Source organism: Brachyhypopomus gauderio, chromosome 12 (assembly GCF_052324685.1).
Source record: "Brachyhypopomus gauderio isolate BG-103 chromosome 12, BGAUD_0.2, whole genome shotgun sequence".
NCBI lineage: Eukaryota > Metazoa > Chordata > Actinopteri > Gymnotiformes > Hypopomidae > Brachyhypopomus > Brachyhypopomus gauderio.
The window spans coordinates 24,430,472-24,447,304 of NC_135222.1; the positions used below are offsets into that span (position 1 = coordinate 24,430,472).

Below are 16,833 nucleotides of genomic sequence, written 5' to 3' on the forward strand. Positions count from 1 at the left end.
GAGAAGAGGGGTTGGAGCTGCTGCTCAGCTTCCTGAGGATACTTCAAGAAGAGAAAGAGGAATATACGTAAGGCCCAAGTGTACACGCACACACACTGTTGGTAATTAGCGGTTCATGATGATGGGTAGTATGTGCTGTTTCTGGATGGCTCACTGACTCTGTCTCCATCTGTGTGTGCCAGCAGCAGCAGCGTGGGCGTGAAGTGTCAGCATGAGATCATCCGCTGCCTAAAAGCCTTCATGAACAACGAGGTGAGGGAGTCTGGGGCTCCAACCCCACCGATCACAGATCACAACCCGCCGCTAGTGTTCAGTCTCGTACGGTAGGGGGCCAGGCAGTATTAATGTTCAGTCTTGTACGGTAGGGGCCCGTATTAGTGTTCAGTTTCGTACGGTAGGGGCCTGTATTGGTGTTCAGTCTCGTATGGTAGGGGCCCGTATTAGTGTTCAGTCTCGTATGATAGGGGGCCAGACAGTATTAGTGTTCAGTCTCGTACGGTAGGGGGCCAGACAGTATTAGTGTTCAGTCTCGTACAGTGGGTCATAAGTATTAGTGTTCAGTCTCGTACGGTAGGGGGCCAGGCAGTATTAGTGTTCAGTCTCGTATGGTAGGGGGCCAGGCAGTATTAGTGTTCAGTCTCGTACAGTAGGGGCCGTATTAGTGTTCAGTCTCGTATGGTAGGGGCCTGTATTAGTGTTCAGTCTCGTATGGTAGGGGGCCAGGCAGTATTAGTGTTCAGTCTCGTACAGTAGGGGCCCGTATTAGTGTTCAGTCTCGTACGGTAGGGGCCCGTATTAGTGTTCAGTCTCGTATGGTAGGGGCCCGTATTAGTGTTCAGTCTCGTACGGTAGGGGGCCAGACAGTATTAGTGTTCAGTCTCGTATGGTAGGGGGCCAGACAGTATTAGTGTTCAGTCTCGTACAGTAGGAGGCCAGACAGTATTAGTGTTCAGTCTCGTATGGTAGGGGGCCAGACAGTATTAGTGTTCAGTCTCGTATGGTAGGGGGCCAGACAGTATTAGTGTTCAGTCTCGTACAGTGGGTCATCAGTTTTAGTGTTCAGTCTCGTACGGTAGGGGCCTGTATTGGTGTTCAGTCTCGTACGGTAGGGGCCTGTATTAGTGGTCAGTCTCGTACGGTAGGGACCTGTATTAGTGTTCAGTCTCGTACGGTAGGGGCCTGTATTAGTGTTCAGTCTTGTACGGTAGGGGCCTGTATTGGTGTTCAGTCTCGTACGGTAGGGGCCTGTATTAGTGGTCAGTCTCGTACGGTAGGGGCCTGTATTAGTGTTCAGTCTCGTACGGTAGGGGCCTGTATTAGTGTTCAGTCTCGTACGGTAGGGGCCTGTATTAGTGTTCAGTCTGTGCTGCTGTGTTTCAGTTCGGTCTGAAAGCCATGCTGGCCTCAGCCGATGGGATCGCCCTCCTGGTCCGAGCTGCCAACCCTCTCATCCCAGACATGATGGTGGACGCTGTCAGACTGCTGTCGGCCATCTGTATCCTGGAGCACACCGACAACTTGTGAGTGTGTGTGTGTGTGTGTGTGTGTGTGTGTGTGAGAGAGAGAGAGAGAGAGAGATATGGTTAACATTGCTAACTTTTATAGTGTCTCCCAGTATACCTTTTACTTTCCGTGTTGTGTTAGCTGTGTGTGTGTGAAGGCAGGCATCTGCATGCATGTGAGTTCGTTCAACTTTGTATGTGCCTTGTATTTCAGTCATGAGCGTGTGCTGGAGTCCATAACTGAGCTTGGTGTGGAGAGGGAGATGGAGAGATTCCAGCCCCTGCTGTCGGGCATGCAGAAGACCAACATCCCTCTCAAAGTAACACACACACACACACACACACACACACACACACACACACACACACACACACACACACACACACACACACACACACACACAAACACACACACACACACACACACACACACACACACATACACACACACACACACATACACACACACACACACACACACACACACACACACACACACACACCTGCATGTTTGTTTGCATGGCTTACATATCTTCCATAGACAGTCACCCTAGCAACTGGAGATGTCTTTTCTCTTTCCTCTGTGTTGAGGGTTTGCTATAGAGCGCTGAATTTGTTTTTTCCATTATGTGAGAATTGACTTACAATTTCCTTTTCGTGTGTGCGTGCGTCTCCCAGGGGGGCTGCATGCAGCTGATCAACGCCCTGATCAGCAGAGGAGAGGAGTTGGACTTCAGGATCCACATACGCTCAGAGCTCATGAGACTGGGACTGAGGGACCTACTGGCTGTGAGTTGACCAACACAAGCACATACAAGTCTTGAGACAAAGCCATTCATTATAAGATCTTACAGACGCCTACGCAGATGCAAGGGCCTTGTGGATATGCTACATAAATAACAGATTGAGAAAATGAGTGCTAGTGTGAAGGCCATTAGCTAAGGGTTAGGGTCATTTACAAGGGCTTATACACACAGTGCATCAAGTTGTCTGTCAAAAGTTCCAGCTAGCCAGCCTTTATAATTGCTCACAAGTTTTTTCTTTGGCATTTATAAATTTTTTTCTCACTTAAAGAAAACGTGAGAAGAAAATAATGTGTGTGTGTGTGTGTGTGTGTGTGTGTATGTGTGTGTGTGTGTGTGTGTGTGTGTGTGTGTGTGTATGTGTCCTGAGTAGGAGGTGAGGGTCATTGAGAACGAGGAGCTACATGTGCAGCTGCAGGTCTTCGATGAGCAGGCCAACAAAGACTCTGAAGTCCTTCGCTCCCGTCTCTATGACGTGCGCGTTGAGATGGAATATCCTTTCACCCGTGACTTCCCCCTCCACTGGGGCACCAACAGAGCTTCTATTACCCTACTATCTTAGTTTGCTATGTAGTAAAAAAGTTTTCAGGTGAAGCTTGAATTGTTATTGGTTTAGGCAGTAGCGTAGTTCTGCTCTTCAGCCACCAGGAGGTGCAAAGACACCTACTGAATTAATCATCTTTGTCTTAACATATAAATGGCTTATAATAGACGCTTATAATATACACTAATAGGTCACATAACAGGACATTGTCATGTAAAAGACGTCCGAACATTTCATGGCCATCTCTGACATGGTGCTGTTGCATGTGTGCATGAATCTGTGTGAAGATCCTTAACAGCGTGGTGTTTACTGACATATCGGAGGTGTTCCAGATGCTTCTGAACACAGTGAAGGATTCTAAAGCAGAAGGGCACTTCCTGTCCCTCATGCAGCACCTGCTGCTGGTGCGCAACGACTGCATGATTAGGTATGACCTCTGACCCCTCACAGCGACCTTCCTTGAGACCTTTTAGTCTGTTGGGATGGAAAAGAGAATGATGGGGTGTATGTGGAGACTGATGAGGGACCACATGGAAGTGCCAGGTGGAAGGATGAGGGAGAAATGGAAGAAGTGGTGATGAATGAGGAAGAGGAAGTGATACTGCCCAAGGCAGAGTGAAGCAGGGGGGCGGGGTCACGGGAGACCAATGAGCACTAGTGCTGCTGACTGACGGGGAGAGAGAGTGAGGTGGAGAAGAAAGGGGGGAGAGAGGGAGGCAGGGGGGAAGGGAGAGATGATGAGTGGAAAGAAGATCACAACATGGAGGGAGAGAAGTGCAGAGATTGATGGACAGAAGCATCACTGGCCGTCTTGAAATGTTCACTCACTCATGGTCTTCACAGAAACACAGGGATGGGCTTGTGTTAGTTTGGATGTGTTTTGTATAGGTTAGTTGTGTATTGTGTGTATATGTGAATTATTTGTATACGATTTGAGTTTCTTAAACCTAACGATAAGCTCAGGAACCAAAATGAATCATGAACACGTGAACCGCATGTTTTGTTTTGAACACTTGACCTTAGCAGGACGGTTCTGCTGGTCCTGATAAAGTAGCTTGCTGCTCTTTTTCTGAGGGTTTTTCCTATATAGGACATTTTTATTCTTATGGGGGCAGTCATGGCGTGGTGGTTAGGGAACTGGTCTTGTGACCGGAGGGTTGTGGGTTCGATCCCCAGGCCTGATGCCATGACTGAGGTGCCCCTGAGCAAAGCCCTTAACCCTCAATTGCTCACTTGTATAAAAATGAGATAAAAATGTAAGTCGCTCTGGATAAGGGCGTCTGCCAAATGCCATAAATATAAATGTGTTCTAAACATTCACAAACCAGCCCCCTCACACATTAGGTTGGGATCACACACACACACACACACACTTTCCCTCTGTGTGATTTCACTGAGGAAGCGAACAGGAGGAAGTGTGTATGTGTGAGAGAGAGTTGGGGGGCAGAGAGGGAGATTGTAAATGGTTTTAGGATGTCAGCCTAAAACCATACCTCCAATATTAATGATTATCTTCTTGTCTGTCTGTCTCTCTCTCTCTCTCTCTCTCTATCTCTCTCTCTCTCTCACACACACACACACACCTCTCTCTCTCTCTCTCTCTCTCTCTCTCTCTCTCTCTCTCTCTCTCTCTCAGGCCACAGTACTATAAGGTTATTGATGAGTGTGTAGCTCAGATAGTCCTCCGCAGAAATGGCTGTGATCCTGACTTCAAATGCAGAAACATCCAAATGGACATTGAAGGACTTATTGGTAACACACACACACACCCAACAGCAGCACTTTTCTACATCACAATTTCTTCCTACACACACGTACACACGGGCTGCATTCTCGCAGTGCTGCAAATCCCGTTCTGTCCACAGTGTGGCAGTATAGAGTCCAGAGACATGGGTTCAAAGGGGGTGAGCAGCTATCTAGTACCTCAACACCTCCATTTTAGATGCAGTTTCTTACACAAAGATTGTGTCAAGACTTCACCACTGCATTTTGACACTGAACGCGTTTCCCTCAATGTTAGTGGAGTGTGTTGGTTGGACTGTTGGTGCCAGCCACTTCTCCTACTCTCCGCTCAGGTGACCAGCTCTGTGTTTGGCTGCCGAGCGTTCAGGTTTGTCTCATGTACTCAGCTGCTCATGTTTACAAACCAGCTGTTTGTCTTCCTTTGCTCTCATTTCTGGTGTCCCTTCTCCACGATGTGTGTGTGCCCAGGAGGATGAAGAACAGGCCTTCCTCATGCGTTCTCTCTGCCTCGGGCTCGCAGTGCCACCTGTGCTCACTCATTAACATATTCTCTCCTTAAGCTGCTCCTATTGGCTCTTCACCTCCAGAGCCTCCCTCCCCTTCCCCCCTGGGTCAAGCTGAAAATCTAGCACTTTCTCTGCCTTTTTTTAGATTTCTGTATTATATATTTAAAAAATCTTTGAATGCGGTTTATCACAGATTTAGATCTCAGATCTTTCCCTCTCTCTCTCTCTCTCTCTCTCTCTCTCTCTCTCCCTCTCTCTCTCTCTCTCTGTGTCTTTCACATGCACACACACATCTTCTCTCACTAACTTTGTTTCCCCTTCTCCTCTAGATAATATGGTGGATAAAACTAAAGTGGAGATCAGTGAGGCCAAGGTCATAGAGCTAGAGAAGAAGGTAAACACACACACACACACACACACACACACACACACACACACACACACACACACACACACACACACACACACACACACACACACGGCTTGCACATGCACATAGACATCTCACATTTCTAAGGTCACATGCTCACCCATCACATTTCAACACTGCTGAATATTTTACATATAATCAAACTTTCTCAGCATACCAGCTCTAAGCTCACATACACCCCCGGCACCACACACACACACACACACACACACACACACACACACACACACACACAGACACACACACACACGCGCGCCCCGTGTGAGCTGGCAGATGTGTAATTTGTGAGGAGAGATGGGAGCAGACAGGAGATTTCCTCTTCCACTCTGTGACGGACTCTCTCCTAATCCCTCCCAGCAAGACTTCCTCTCTCACACTCTACAATTACACTCTGTGTGTGTGGATGTGGAGTACAAAGGTAGGGGGTGTGGAGGTGTGGGTGTGTGTGTGTGTGTGTGTGGGGGGGGGGGGGTGTGGAGTACAGAGGTAGGGGGTGTGGGTGTGTATGTGTGTGTGTGTGTGTGTGTGTGGGTGTGGAGTACAGAGGTAGGGGGTGTGGAGGTGTGTGTGTGTGTGTGTGTGTGTGTGTGTGTGTGTGTGTGTGTGTGTGTGTGTGTGTGTGTGGAGTACAGAGGTAGGGGGTGTGGATGTGTGGGAACGAGTTGCAGGCAGAGAGAAGAACTACTGAGTTTAACACAAGCGCCTCCTCTCAACCTGCTTTTAATGTGGAACACACACCAGCAGCCTTCAGCACTTCAAACAGTGGCATGTGCTGGAGAAGCCAGCCAAGAGCTCCTGCGCTCTTCTTCCTCAATCTTGCTCCTTCTCTCGCGCACTCTGGTGCTCTACAACACACTCTGGTGCTCTGTCACACACTCTGGTGCTCTGTCACACACTCTGGTGCTCTGCCACACACTCTGGTGCTCTGCCACACACTCTGGTGCTCTGTCACACACTCTGGTGCTCTGCCACACACTCTGGTGCTCTGCCACATACTCTGGTGCTCTGCCACACACTCTGGCTTTACCTCTGCCTTTTGCTCTCTCTCCTCGACGAGTCATTAGCAGGCTGGTCCTTTTTAATGAGCCCTGGCCACTTGGGGATGAATCAATGATGCGTCTAATGAGACATGGATTTAAACCCCATTCATGTCTCTCCAACTCCAGCCAGGACCTGTAATATCTACCTCCTCTCTCTCCACCCCTCTGTCTGTTCGACATTAACAGTTTTCCGTATAATGAGCATTGCTTGTAATGTGAATCTCTTTTGTTCTGCGTCCTTGAACTACATTTGGAAGTTGAAACTATTCCTTCTAAGAAACAACACTGTTGTTTGTGGTTCTCTCTAGGCATCTGTTTATCTGATTAGGTATTTGTTTAGGTAAGTATAATGTAGCTATCATGTAAAAGACTGTTACAAAAAATGTAACAGTAATGTAACGCTGCTGGTTTGCTGTCGTCTACATTTGATGTTGTGAAAGGGGTGAGTAGAGTGCTAACACAGCCATGTCTTCAGCAGGGGTTCACCACGACTTTCTTGGTTTCCCTCATGACCAGAGATGTAATAATTCTCCCTCTCCCCCTCCCCCTAACTGTCTCTCTGGCTATTTCTCTCTACATATATTTCAGATTGAGAAATTGTCTAAGGATCTCGAGGAAGCCAAGTCTGAACTCCTGACAAAAATCACAACAGCCCCCATACCTCCACCCCCTCCTCTACCAGGCATGCCTCCTCCACCTCCACTCTTACCTGGCCAAACAGCTTTGCCTATGGCCCCGCCTCCCCCGCCATTACCTGGCCAAGCCACGCCCCCACCTCCACCTCCGTTACCTGGCCAAGCAGCCATACCTCCACCCCCTCCTCTACCAGGCATGCCTCGCCCACCTCCACCTTTACCAGGGATGTCAGTACCCCCACCACCTCCACCTTTACCCGGGCAGGGAGCTATGATGCCCCCGCCGCCACCTCCTTTGCCCGGTGGTCCTGGCATGCCTCCACCTCCACCTCCGCCCCCAGCATGTCCGGGTATGCCTCCGCCTCCACCAATCGGCATGCTTGGGATGCCTCCCCCTCCCCCCGGGGGGTTTGGAGGTTGGGCCCCCGCACCTCCACAGCTCCCCTTCGGCCTCCAGCCCAAGAAGGAGTACAAGCCTGAGGTGCAGCTCAAGCGAGTCAACTGGAGCAAGGTGTGTGTGTGTGTGTGTGTGTGTGCGTGTGTGGGTATGTGGGCGGGTCTATATGTGTATTACAGAAGTACAGGTCAGTCGGAATCCATATAACGGGTACGGCCGTATTGTGTAGCCGTAACTGTGTATGTCCAGGGACGTGGGGGTGTGTGTATGACACTCTGACATGTTACATGTATGTGTATGAACCATGTGTGATTATTAGTCCTACAGCTTTTTCCTCCTCCTCTCTCTCTTGTTCTCTCGTTCGTTCTCTTGATGCAAGAGTTAAAACATCAAAACCTTCTACCTCCCCCTATAGCCTTAAGCTGTTCTTTAATGGCAGCAGATGAGTTCATCAGTCTGTCACTCTCTCTCTCTCTCTCCTCCTCTGTCTGTCTCCTCCTCTCCCTCTCTCTCTCCATGTGTCTCATTCAAACCATTAATGGCTTTTTTTGAAAATGTCATGGTTGGACAAACCAAGGAGGTGGGGGATCAGTCCTTGAAACAACCTGATTAAAGCTTTAAACATTTAACACTTGTCTAATTATCTGAAAATTAATCTGCAAGTGGAGAGAGAGACACAGACAGGGGAGATTAGAGCGAGGAGAGAGAGACACAGAGAGGGGAGATTAGAGCGAGGAGAGAGAGACACGGAGTGGGGAGATTAGAGCGAGGAGAGAGAGAGGCGGAGTGGGGAGATTAGAGCGAGGAGAGAGAGAGGCGGAGAGGGGAGATTAGAGCGAGGAGAGACACACGGAGAGGGGAGATTAGAGCGAGGAGAGAGAGAGGCGGAGAGGGGAGATTAGAGCGAGGAGAGACACACGGAGAGGGGAGATTAGAGCGAGGAGAGACACACGGAGAGGGGAGATTAGTGCGAGGAGAGAGAGAGGTGGAGTGGGGAGATTAGAGCGAGGAGAGACACACGGAGAGGGGAGATTAGAGCGAGGAGAGACACACGGAGAGGGGAGATTAGTGCGAGGAGAGAGAGAGGTGGAGTGGGGAGATTAGAGCGAGGAGTGCTATCTCATCTGCTGTTTCCAGAGTGTATTGGATCTTTTGTCCCATTTTGGTCCTTTGTGCAGAGGAGCCATGATCGGCTTTAATAAGTTTCAGCCCCCTCTCCACACCCCACTTCAGCCCCTCTCACCATGACATTGGTGTGCAGTCTGTATGTGAGGTCGTGTCTGTGTTGGGCTCTAATCTCCTGCAGTTTTCAGGTGCTCCTCTCCTGATCTCACTTCTAGGAGTCAGTGCTGCTATCCTGATCGTTTGTATGAGGGGACATGTACTCATTTGTGGGCTGTAGTGATGGACAGGCGTTGGGGGGTGTGCGGTTGGAGTGATGGTGTTGTGATGGTGTTGTGATGGTGTTGGCTGTAGATCAGGCCTGAGGATCTGTCTGAGAGCAGCATCTGGGTCAAGGCAAAGGAGGAACGCTTCGAGAGCAAAGAACTCTTCTCCAAACTCACTCTCACCTTCACTTCCCAGACCAAGAGTGAGTCATTACCTTTTGTGTGTGTATGTGTGTGTGTGTGTGTGTGTGTGTGTGTGTGTGTGTGTGTGTGTGCGTATGTACTAGTTTGTCTTGGTGGGCATGTTTTGTATGCCTCTTCTCAATATATCACCTCACATCCCCCTCTGTCTGATCTCCTCAGTAGATCACCTCACATCCCCCCTCTGTCTGATCATCTCCTCAGTAGATCACCTCACACCCCCCTCTGTCTGATCATCATCTCAGTAGATCACCTCACATCCCCCCTCTGTCTGATCATCTCCTCAGTAGATCACCTCACACCCCCCTCTGTCTGATCATCATCTCAGTAGATCACCTCACATCCCCCCTCTGTCCATCATCAGTCTTTTTTAGCTACAGTTTTAAATATCAGATTGTAAAGTAGAAAATATCTGCATCTCTCACAAACGGCTCTCTCCCTCATGTTCTCTTTCCTTCCATCATATGTAGCCATAAAAGACCAGGAGAAAGTGGACGGAAAGGCAGCTCAGAAGAAGAAGGTGAAGGAGTTGAATGTTCTCGACTCCAAAACCTCCCAGAACCTCTGTGAGTATGGGTTCATGACCTTTGATCTGTCACCTTCCTGCCCGTGTGCAGGCAGACTGCTGATGAACAGTGTTGTGGGCCATAGAGATGGGCCATAGCAACGAGCCAACACTTACCTGCTGTTATTGTAATTTCACTGTAATGAATCGAGCTGATGCTTTACAAGAAACTGCTACTGGTTTGTCTGATTGTGTGTGTGTGTGTGTGTGTGTGTGTGTGTGTGTGTGTGTGTGTGTGTGTGTGTGTGTGTGTGTGTGTGTGTGTGTGTGTGTGTGTGTGTGTGTGGAGCAGCTATTTTCCTGGGGTCAACCAGACTGCCGTATGAGGAGATCAAAAATGTGATTCTAGAAGTTAACGAGAAGGTGCTCACTGAAAACATGGTGCAGGTGGGTGTGCATGTTTGTTTGGTACTTTGGTGCTTTATATGTTAATAATAGAATTTTTAAATCAATACGGAATTTAACTGGGAGCCAATGCAGGGCTGATTGGACTGGTCTAATATGCTGAAATTTTGTAGTTCTGGTCAGAACTCTGGCTGCGGAATTTTGAACTATTTGAAGTTTATTTAGATTCCTATCTGAACATCCTGACAGTAGTGAGTTACAGTAGTCTAATCTGGAGCTAACAAAGGCGTGCACCAATTTTTCTGCATCATCCTGTGATAATGCATTTCTTAACTTGGCAATGTTGTGGAGATGTAGAGAAGCTATCCTAGTAGCATTATCTATGTATTTATCAAATGATAGGTCAGAGTCGAGTATGACGCCTAGGTTTTTGGCTACTGTATCATTTGTATCTGATCATGTGTGTGTGTGTGTGTGTGTGTGTATGTGTGTGTGTGTGTGTATGTGTGTGTGTTTCAGAGTTTGCTGAAGTTGTTGCCTAATCAGGAACAATTGAGTCTATTATTAGAGCGGAAGGATGAGTATGATGACCTGGCAGAGTCAGAACAGTTTGGAGTAGTGGTGGGTACACACACACACACACACACACACACACACACACACACACACACACACACACACACACACACACACACGTCTCTGTCTTTAATTTTTGGTTCAGTGCCAAATACCTGTCATTTTTCACTGTTACATTCTCTTCATTGTATGTTTTGCATTTTCATTCAGACAATAATTTCAAATATTGCCCATCTAATGAAGTCACAGAATGTTGGCGCTGGCCCTAGTGAGCAATACAGGTGTCAGAAGACCTTTGTGCTGTTTTCACTAAGTGAAGCTGGAAGGAATGAGCTTGTGTGTGTGTGTGTGTGTGTGTGTGTGTGTGTGTGTGTGTGTGTGTGTGTGTGTGTGTGTGTGTGTGTGATCTCTCTGGTCCTCCGTCCTCCAGATCAGTTCAGTGAAGAGACTGAAGCCCCGTCTCACCGCCATCCTGTTCCGCCTGCAGTTTGACGAGCAGGTGAACAGCATGAAGCCAGGTATCGTTGCCGTGACGGCAGCGTGCGAGGAGCTGAGGCAGAGCAAGAACTTTGCCAACCTCCTGGAGATCATCCTGCTGATGGGCAACTATATGAACGCAGGATCCCGTAACGCCAATGCATTCGGTTTCAGCATCAGCTACCTGTGCAAGGTGTCTCGCTCTTATATATACACACAAACACACACACACACACACACTGCCTTGTGTGTGTATGCATGATGCAGCATACAGTGAATGTACCTATTGCTTAATGGTTGTTTATAGAGGCATTAACACACCCTGCTCACACCCCCCCCCCCTCTTTACTGCAGCTACGGGATACTAAGTCAGCAGATCAGAAGCAGACTCTCCTGCACTTCCTGGCAGACCTGTGTCAGGAGAAGCACCCTGAAGTCATGCACTTCACTGATGAGCTTATCCACCTGCAGAAGGCCAGCCGAGGTGAGCACACACACACACACACACACACCACACACACACACACACACACACACACACACACACACACACACACGCACGTAAATCATACATGTAAAGATCTGTCATAAAGAACCATGTCAAGGACACCGCAAATAACAAAGAAAAAATGTTGCCGAAACTGTGTAGTCTTCTGTCTTTTCAGAGAAATGGAATAAGTCAGCATCTCTGTTTTTTTGCAGTGTTTGCAGAGGCCCTGCAGAAAGATCTGGACCAAATGGGGAAGCAGATCAAGAGTCTGGAGAAGGACATAGAGACGTTCCCTCCGCCCCAGAATGACAAGGACATGTTTGTGGAGAAGATGACAATATCCTTTCCCTGACTGCCAGCATGACTGAGCGGACGTCTGCTGTGTGAATGACAGGAACCTTCTAGTATATGTTTTGAAACGGCTTGATTGTTCGGATTGTGATTGTTCAGTGTCTGTAGTTTCATTTGAGAGAAGAAGCATTTCAGGATGACTTTTATTTAAATCAAAGCACATGAAGGATGAAGGAAAGCTTTTTTTTTGCCTATTTTGACTATTATTATTATTACCGTAATAATTATTATTGTTTGCCTTTTATCCCTACTATTAAAATTTTTTTTCTTATTGACTAGATGGCTTGATCAGGTTGATGGCTATTATAAAGGCATGTTGTAGAAGTTGACTGTTGTCCAGTATAGTGTGTAGTGTCACTGACCTCTGTCCAGTGTAGTGACGTGTAGGTGGTGCTTGGCCCTTGTTTGTTCTTTAACTTGGCCTACAGTTTTGTGGTGAGCGCACAAGAACAGTTTGAGAAGCTGGAACTCATGCACAAAAATATGAACAAGCAATACGAAGACCTGGCCAAGTACCTGGTCTTTGATAGCAAGAAGATGACCCCCGAGAAGCTGTTCGGTGACCTCAACATCTTCAGGAACATGTTCCAGGTAAGGTCGTAGGTCACCGTTGACCAACTCTTATGACCCCAGTATGACATTTATGGTTCTGATTGTTCTTCCACAAGGTTTGTACAGTTCTGAGCTGTAACGCTTCCTGTGCAGATGTAGATATTGACATTCCTGAGCTAAGTGTAGTTTGATTGCAGTTCTGAAATACCACAGTGTGTGTGTGGGAGAGAGAGAACGCCAGCGTGTGGTTAGGCCATTCTGTCTGTCTGGGCTGTTTATAGTAATAAACGCAGACATCTGCTCCCTTCTTTTGCGTATAAAACATCCATACACACAAACGCACCAAAGCACAAGCAAAATGACCACATGCTAGTGCATAGACAGGAAGATTTTCAGTGAAGAAACGTGAAAAAGTTCTTTGTTTTTTGGTACGGTTGCATATTTGTGCATGTGTGTGGTCCGTTACAGCAAGCTGTGAGTGAGAATAAGAAGCGTAAGGAGTCGGAGGAGAGGATGCACAAGGCGAAGCTGGCACGGGAGAAGGCGGAGAAGGAGAAGGAGGAGCGTCAGAAGGGAACCAATGCGGGCCAGATCCTCAACATCAACGGCGGTATGACACACGAGCCCTGCTGCGTCTGCATGACGCTGGAGAAGGGGGAGTCCTCTGGGAATGTGCTTGTTTGAGTCTGGAGCTCTGATGTAGTTCTCACCATTCACCACTGGAGGCAGTCATAGTCCATGAAATCTCTAGAGAGTAAAATTACGCCTGTGCTTACACTAACTCACTAAAGAGAGTAAAATTACGCCTGTGCTTACACTAACTCACTAAAGAGAGTAATATTACGCCTGTGCTTACACTAACTCACTAAAGAGAGTAAAATTACGCCTGTGCTTACACTAACTCACTAAAGGGAGTAAAATGTCCCTCGTCTTGCCCATTTAGGTTATCCTGAAATGTCTACCAGGAACCAAATGTTTATGCCAAACAAATATTTCAAAACATTGCAGCCTGCAGTAAATGGTACTGAAATCGGAGTAAATCGGATTTATTGTCCGTGCTGTACAGGTTACTCTCTCACCTCTGTATGTGCCTTGTCTTTTTCTCTTGCTCTCTTAGCCAATCGGAGACGAGCAGGCCATGCAGTGACGAACATTCTCGCCAAAGAACTGCTTCAAGAAGTCACTCCATCCAGTGCCGCCTCGATTGGACACTGAAAGCAGGAAGGCGGAGCCAGTGGAAGACACGGGTTCACTGGAGGATCTCTTGGACAGTGCCCTTTCACGTTCAAGTTAGCACGATCAAAGCATGGGAAATGTTACACTGTTTGTTCATACACATGCACATCTCGCATGTTTCAGAAAGGCAGACGGTTTTGGGCTGATGTTCTGAGTGGCTGCACTGAATGAATCAAAGCGCACATCTCCGTGCGTCTCGTCGGTGGCCTGAAGAGTATGGAGGCGTCTTGACGAAGATCTGGCAGCGATGTGGTCTTTGCACACTGCCTGAACAGTTGAGCTTGTATGAAGAGCACTTTGCAGTCATTTGACCTACGGACGGTTCGGTTAGTTTCATCTCTTCCCATTTCTAGATGTTCAGCTCTGATCAAATTACTGATTCAGCCCTGTTGTTAAGAGGTTTGGACTTTGGTTATGGTTTATTCCTGAAAATGAAAGCTTCAGAGATTTAGGAGACTTTGATTTTTACCAGGCTAGATGTATTCAGACCTGCTGTTTCTGCTCCAGGGGAAGGTCTTTCTTTCCCTCGTCACTTCAACTCATTGGCTGTATGTATAAATCAAAAACAGATAATCTGAATGACTTCCGCCCTGTTGCACTAACATCTGTCATTATGAAGTGCTTCGAGAAGCTGGTGCGGAGTCATGTCATTGCCTGTCTGCCAGCCAACCTGAACCCTCTTCAATTTGCCTACAGAGCAAAGAGATCCACAGAGGACGCTGTAGCGACAACACTACACACTGTGCTGACCCACATGGAGCAGCTAGGGAGTTACGCCATCCTCCCACATAGACTGGTATCCACGCTGTCAGATCTAGGACTCCCATCACAGGTATGCAACTGGATACTGGACTTCCTGTCAGGCCACTCACAGAGGGTCAGATTGGGTCCTCACATCTCCACGGCTCTCTTTCTCAACACAGGGACACCGCAGGGCTGTGTGTTTAGCCCACTCCTCTACACCCTCTATACATATGACTGCGTCGCCACCCACCACAGCAACAAGGTCATCAAGTTTGCAGATGATACCACAGTGGTCGGGCTCATCTCAGACAGGGAGGGCGAGCAAGCCTACAGGAACGAGGTAGTGTAATAGTCTTCTAATTGGATGCTCTAAACAGTCCATAAAGAAGCTACAACTTGTACAAAATGCCGCAGCTAGAGTCCTAACTAAGGCTAGAAAATTCGATCATATTAGTCCCACTCTTGCGGCATTACACTGGCTCCCGATTATATATCCAATTGAATTTAAAGTTCTTCTGTTAACCTATAAGGCGTTAATTGGTCTTGCCCCACAATATCTGAGTGAACTCATTGCTCACTACAACCCATCTCACCCTTTGCGCTCCCAAAATGCTGGATTTCTCCTAGTTCCAAAAATTTGTAAGACTACAGCCGGAGGCAGAGCTTTCTCTTTTAAAGCCCCTCAATTATGGAATAGCCTTCCAGCTCCAATCCGAGATTCTGACACAGTTCCAATCTTTAAATCTAGACTTAAGACTCACCTATTTAATCAAGCCTTCAGCTAATATTCCCCTTGTAATGTTTAGGGGCTCGGGGGGCTCCAGACGTTGAGATTTCTGGTAATGAGGTGTTGATGCTGTCATCCAGCTGTGTCGTGGCATCACTCTAGTTGTGACAATGACTTGACTGGAAAGCAATGTCTCAGTGAGCCCTCATGCCTGTGGTCACCTCTGAACCCCTCCCTTTAGTTATGCTGCTATAGATTAGCCACATGTCGGAGCCACATGCTCATCACTGGCACGTGAGGTATATACATTTAAATCAATGGTGGTTTAAATTGATGTCCACTTAGTCTGTATTGTCTATCTTTTTGCATGTCTCCACCCAAGACGATTGGATACAGGCACCTGCAGGCACCTGGGGGATGGTCTGGCTTGCCGGTGGATGTGCTGATGCCGGGGTTGGATGTGCCGTTGCCACGGAGGGTCGTGCTGGTGCTGGCTCCTGCCTGAGGCCCACCGCCTGCACCGAGGGGACTGATGCTGCTTAAAATAAATTTGACTTTGACTTTGGTGCAGTTGACAGAGTGGTGCAAAATTAATAACCTGCTCCTCAACCCTCAAAAAACAAAAGAAATAATTATTGACCTCAGAAAGGGAAAAGTGGACATCCAGCCACTCATTATTGGTGGGACCAGTGCGGAGAGGGTACCAGTGTTCAGGTTACTGGGCATCGAGATGGAAGATAATCTGACCTGGAGTGCGAACACCAGAGAGCTGCTAAAGAAGGCACAGCAGAGATTGTATTGTCTGAGAATACTTAGGAAGAACCACCTTCCCAAAAATTTATTCTGTGCCTTCTGTCACAGCTCTATAGAGAGCATACGTACGTATGGACTGTGTGTGTGGTATGGCAGCTGTACAGCACAAGAAAAGAAAGCGCTTTACAGAGTCATCAGGTCAGCAGAGAATACAATTGGCTGCAATCTCACAACTCTAGACCAAATCTACACCTCTCAATGCAGCCAAAAAGCCATAGACATTGTACAGGACTCGTCACACCCTGGACACTGTCTCTTCCAACTACTGCCATCTGGCAGGAGATACAGGGCTTTTAAAATCAGGACAACCCACCTCAAAAACAGCTTTTACCCTAAAGCCATCATGGCCTTAAATTCAAACACAGCTTAGTTATTTCCAGGCATGTGTAATATGTTCACTCACAGTTGATATTTAATCTGTACTACATTGGAGCAATATACTTGTGCAATATAATCAGTATAAAACCGGTGCAACTTTTGTGACAGACATCTGTTGCTTCTGTTACCATCATTGCTTCTATATAGTCTGTTATTTTGGTCATGGTTTGCAGGCTCAGTGAAAGCCAGCAGACTACTCAATGGCTGGAATGACTAGAAACTGTAATTACACTTGGTACGTTACCAGTGTGAGGACCGTCTAGTTTCTGACCAGCTGTGAAGACCTTGAGAATTTGACCTTCACTTCTTTAACTCCTCCGTCTCATATGTCCTGAACTTGAATGAATGAACGTTCAACTTATATTTCAATGTACTCAAGGTCGCTTTACA

At 47.5% G+C, this 16,833-nt stretch overlaps 1 protein-coding gene across 4 annotated transcripts in view; it reads left to right on the forward strand.

Moving 5' to 3' along the window:
• LOC143528332 (protein diaphanous homolog 1-like) overlaps positions 1–15,822 on the forward strand; it is an 18,090-nt gene extending 2,268 nt beyond the window's left edge. The window contains exons 5-28 of one of the 4 annotated variants that reach the window (XM_077024027.1): positions 1–67; positions 183–252; positions 1,381–1,520; positions 1,717–1,822; positions 2,181–2,291; positions 2,679–2,797; positions 3,160–3,276; positions 4,486–4,601; positions 5,428–5,492; positions 7,157–7,714; positions 9,077–9,191; positions 9,660–9,755; positions 10,047–10,141; positions 10,619–10,720; positions 11,106–11,345; positions 11,507–11,636; positions 11,855–11,979; positions 12,420–12,584; positions 13,014–13,155; positions 13,663–14,107; positions 14,254–14,329; positions 14,478–14,613; positions 14,705–14,865; positions 15,598–15,822. The exon at positions 1–67 is cut by the window's left edge and continues 17 nt beyond it. In XM_077024027.1, coding sequence (XP_076880142.1) covers positions 1–67; positions 183–252; positions 1,381–1,520; positions 1,717–1,822; positions 2,181–2,291; positions 2,679–2,797; positions 3,160–3,276; positions 4,486–4,601; positions 5,428–5,492; positions 7,157–7,714; positions 9,077–9,191; positions 9,660–9,755; positions 10,047–10,141; positions 10,619–10,720; positions 11,106–11,345; positions 11,507–11,636; positions 11,855–11,979; positions 12,420–12,584; positions 13,014–13,155; positions 13,663–13,760 — 2,777 coding nt within the window. In that variant the 3' untranslated portion in view covers positions 13,761–14,107; positions 14,254–14,329; positions 14,478–14,613; positions 14,705–14,865; positions 15,598–15,822. The remainder of the gene's footprint in view (positions 68–182; positions 253–1,380; positions 1,521–1,716; positions 1,823–2,180; positions 2,292–2,678; positions 2,798–3,159; positions 3,277–4,485; positions 4,602–5,427; positions 5,493–7,156; positions 7,715–9,076; positions 9,192–9,659; positions 9,756–10,046; positions 10,142–10,618; positions 10,721–11,105; positions 11,346–11,506; positions 11,637–11,854; positions 11,980–12,419; positions 12,585–13,013; positions 13,156–13,662; positions 14,108–14,253; positions 14,330–14,477; positions 14,614–14,704; positions 14,866–15,597) is intronic. The other 3 variants (XM_077024026.1, XM_077024029.1, XM_077024028.1) reach the window with 3 other exon arrangements.
• Positions 15,823–16,833: the final 1,011 nt, after the last annotated feature.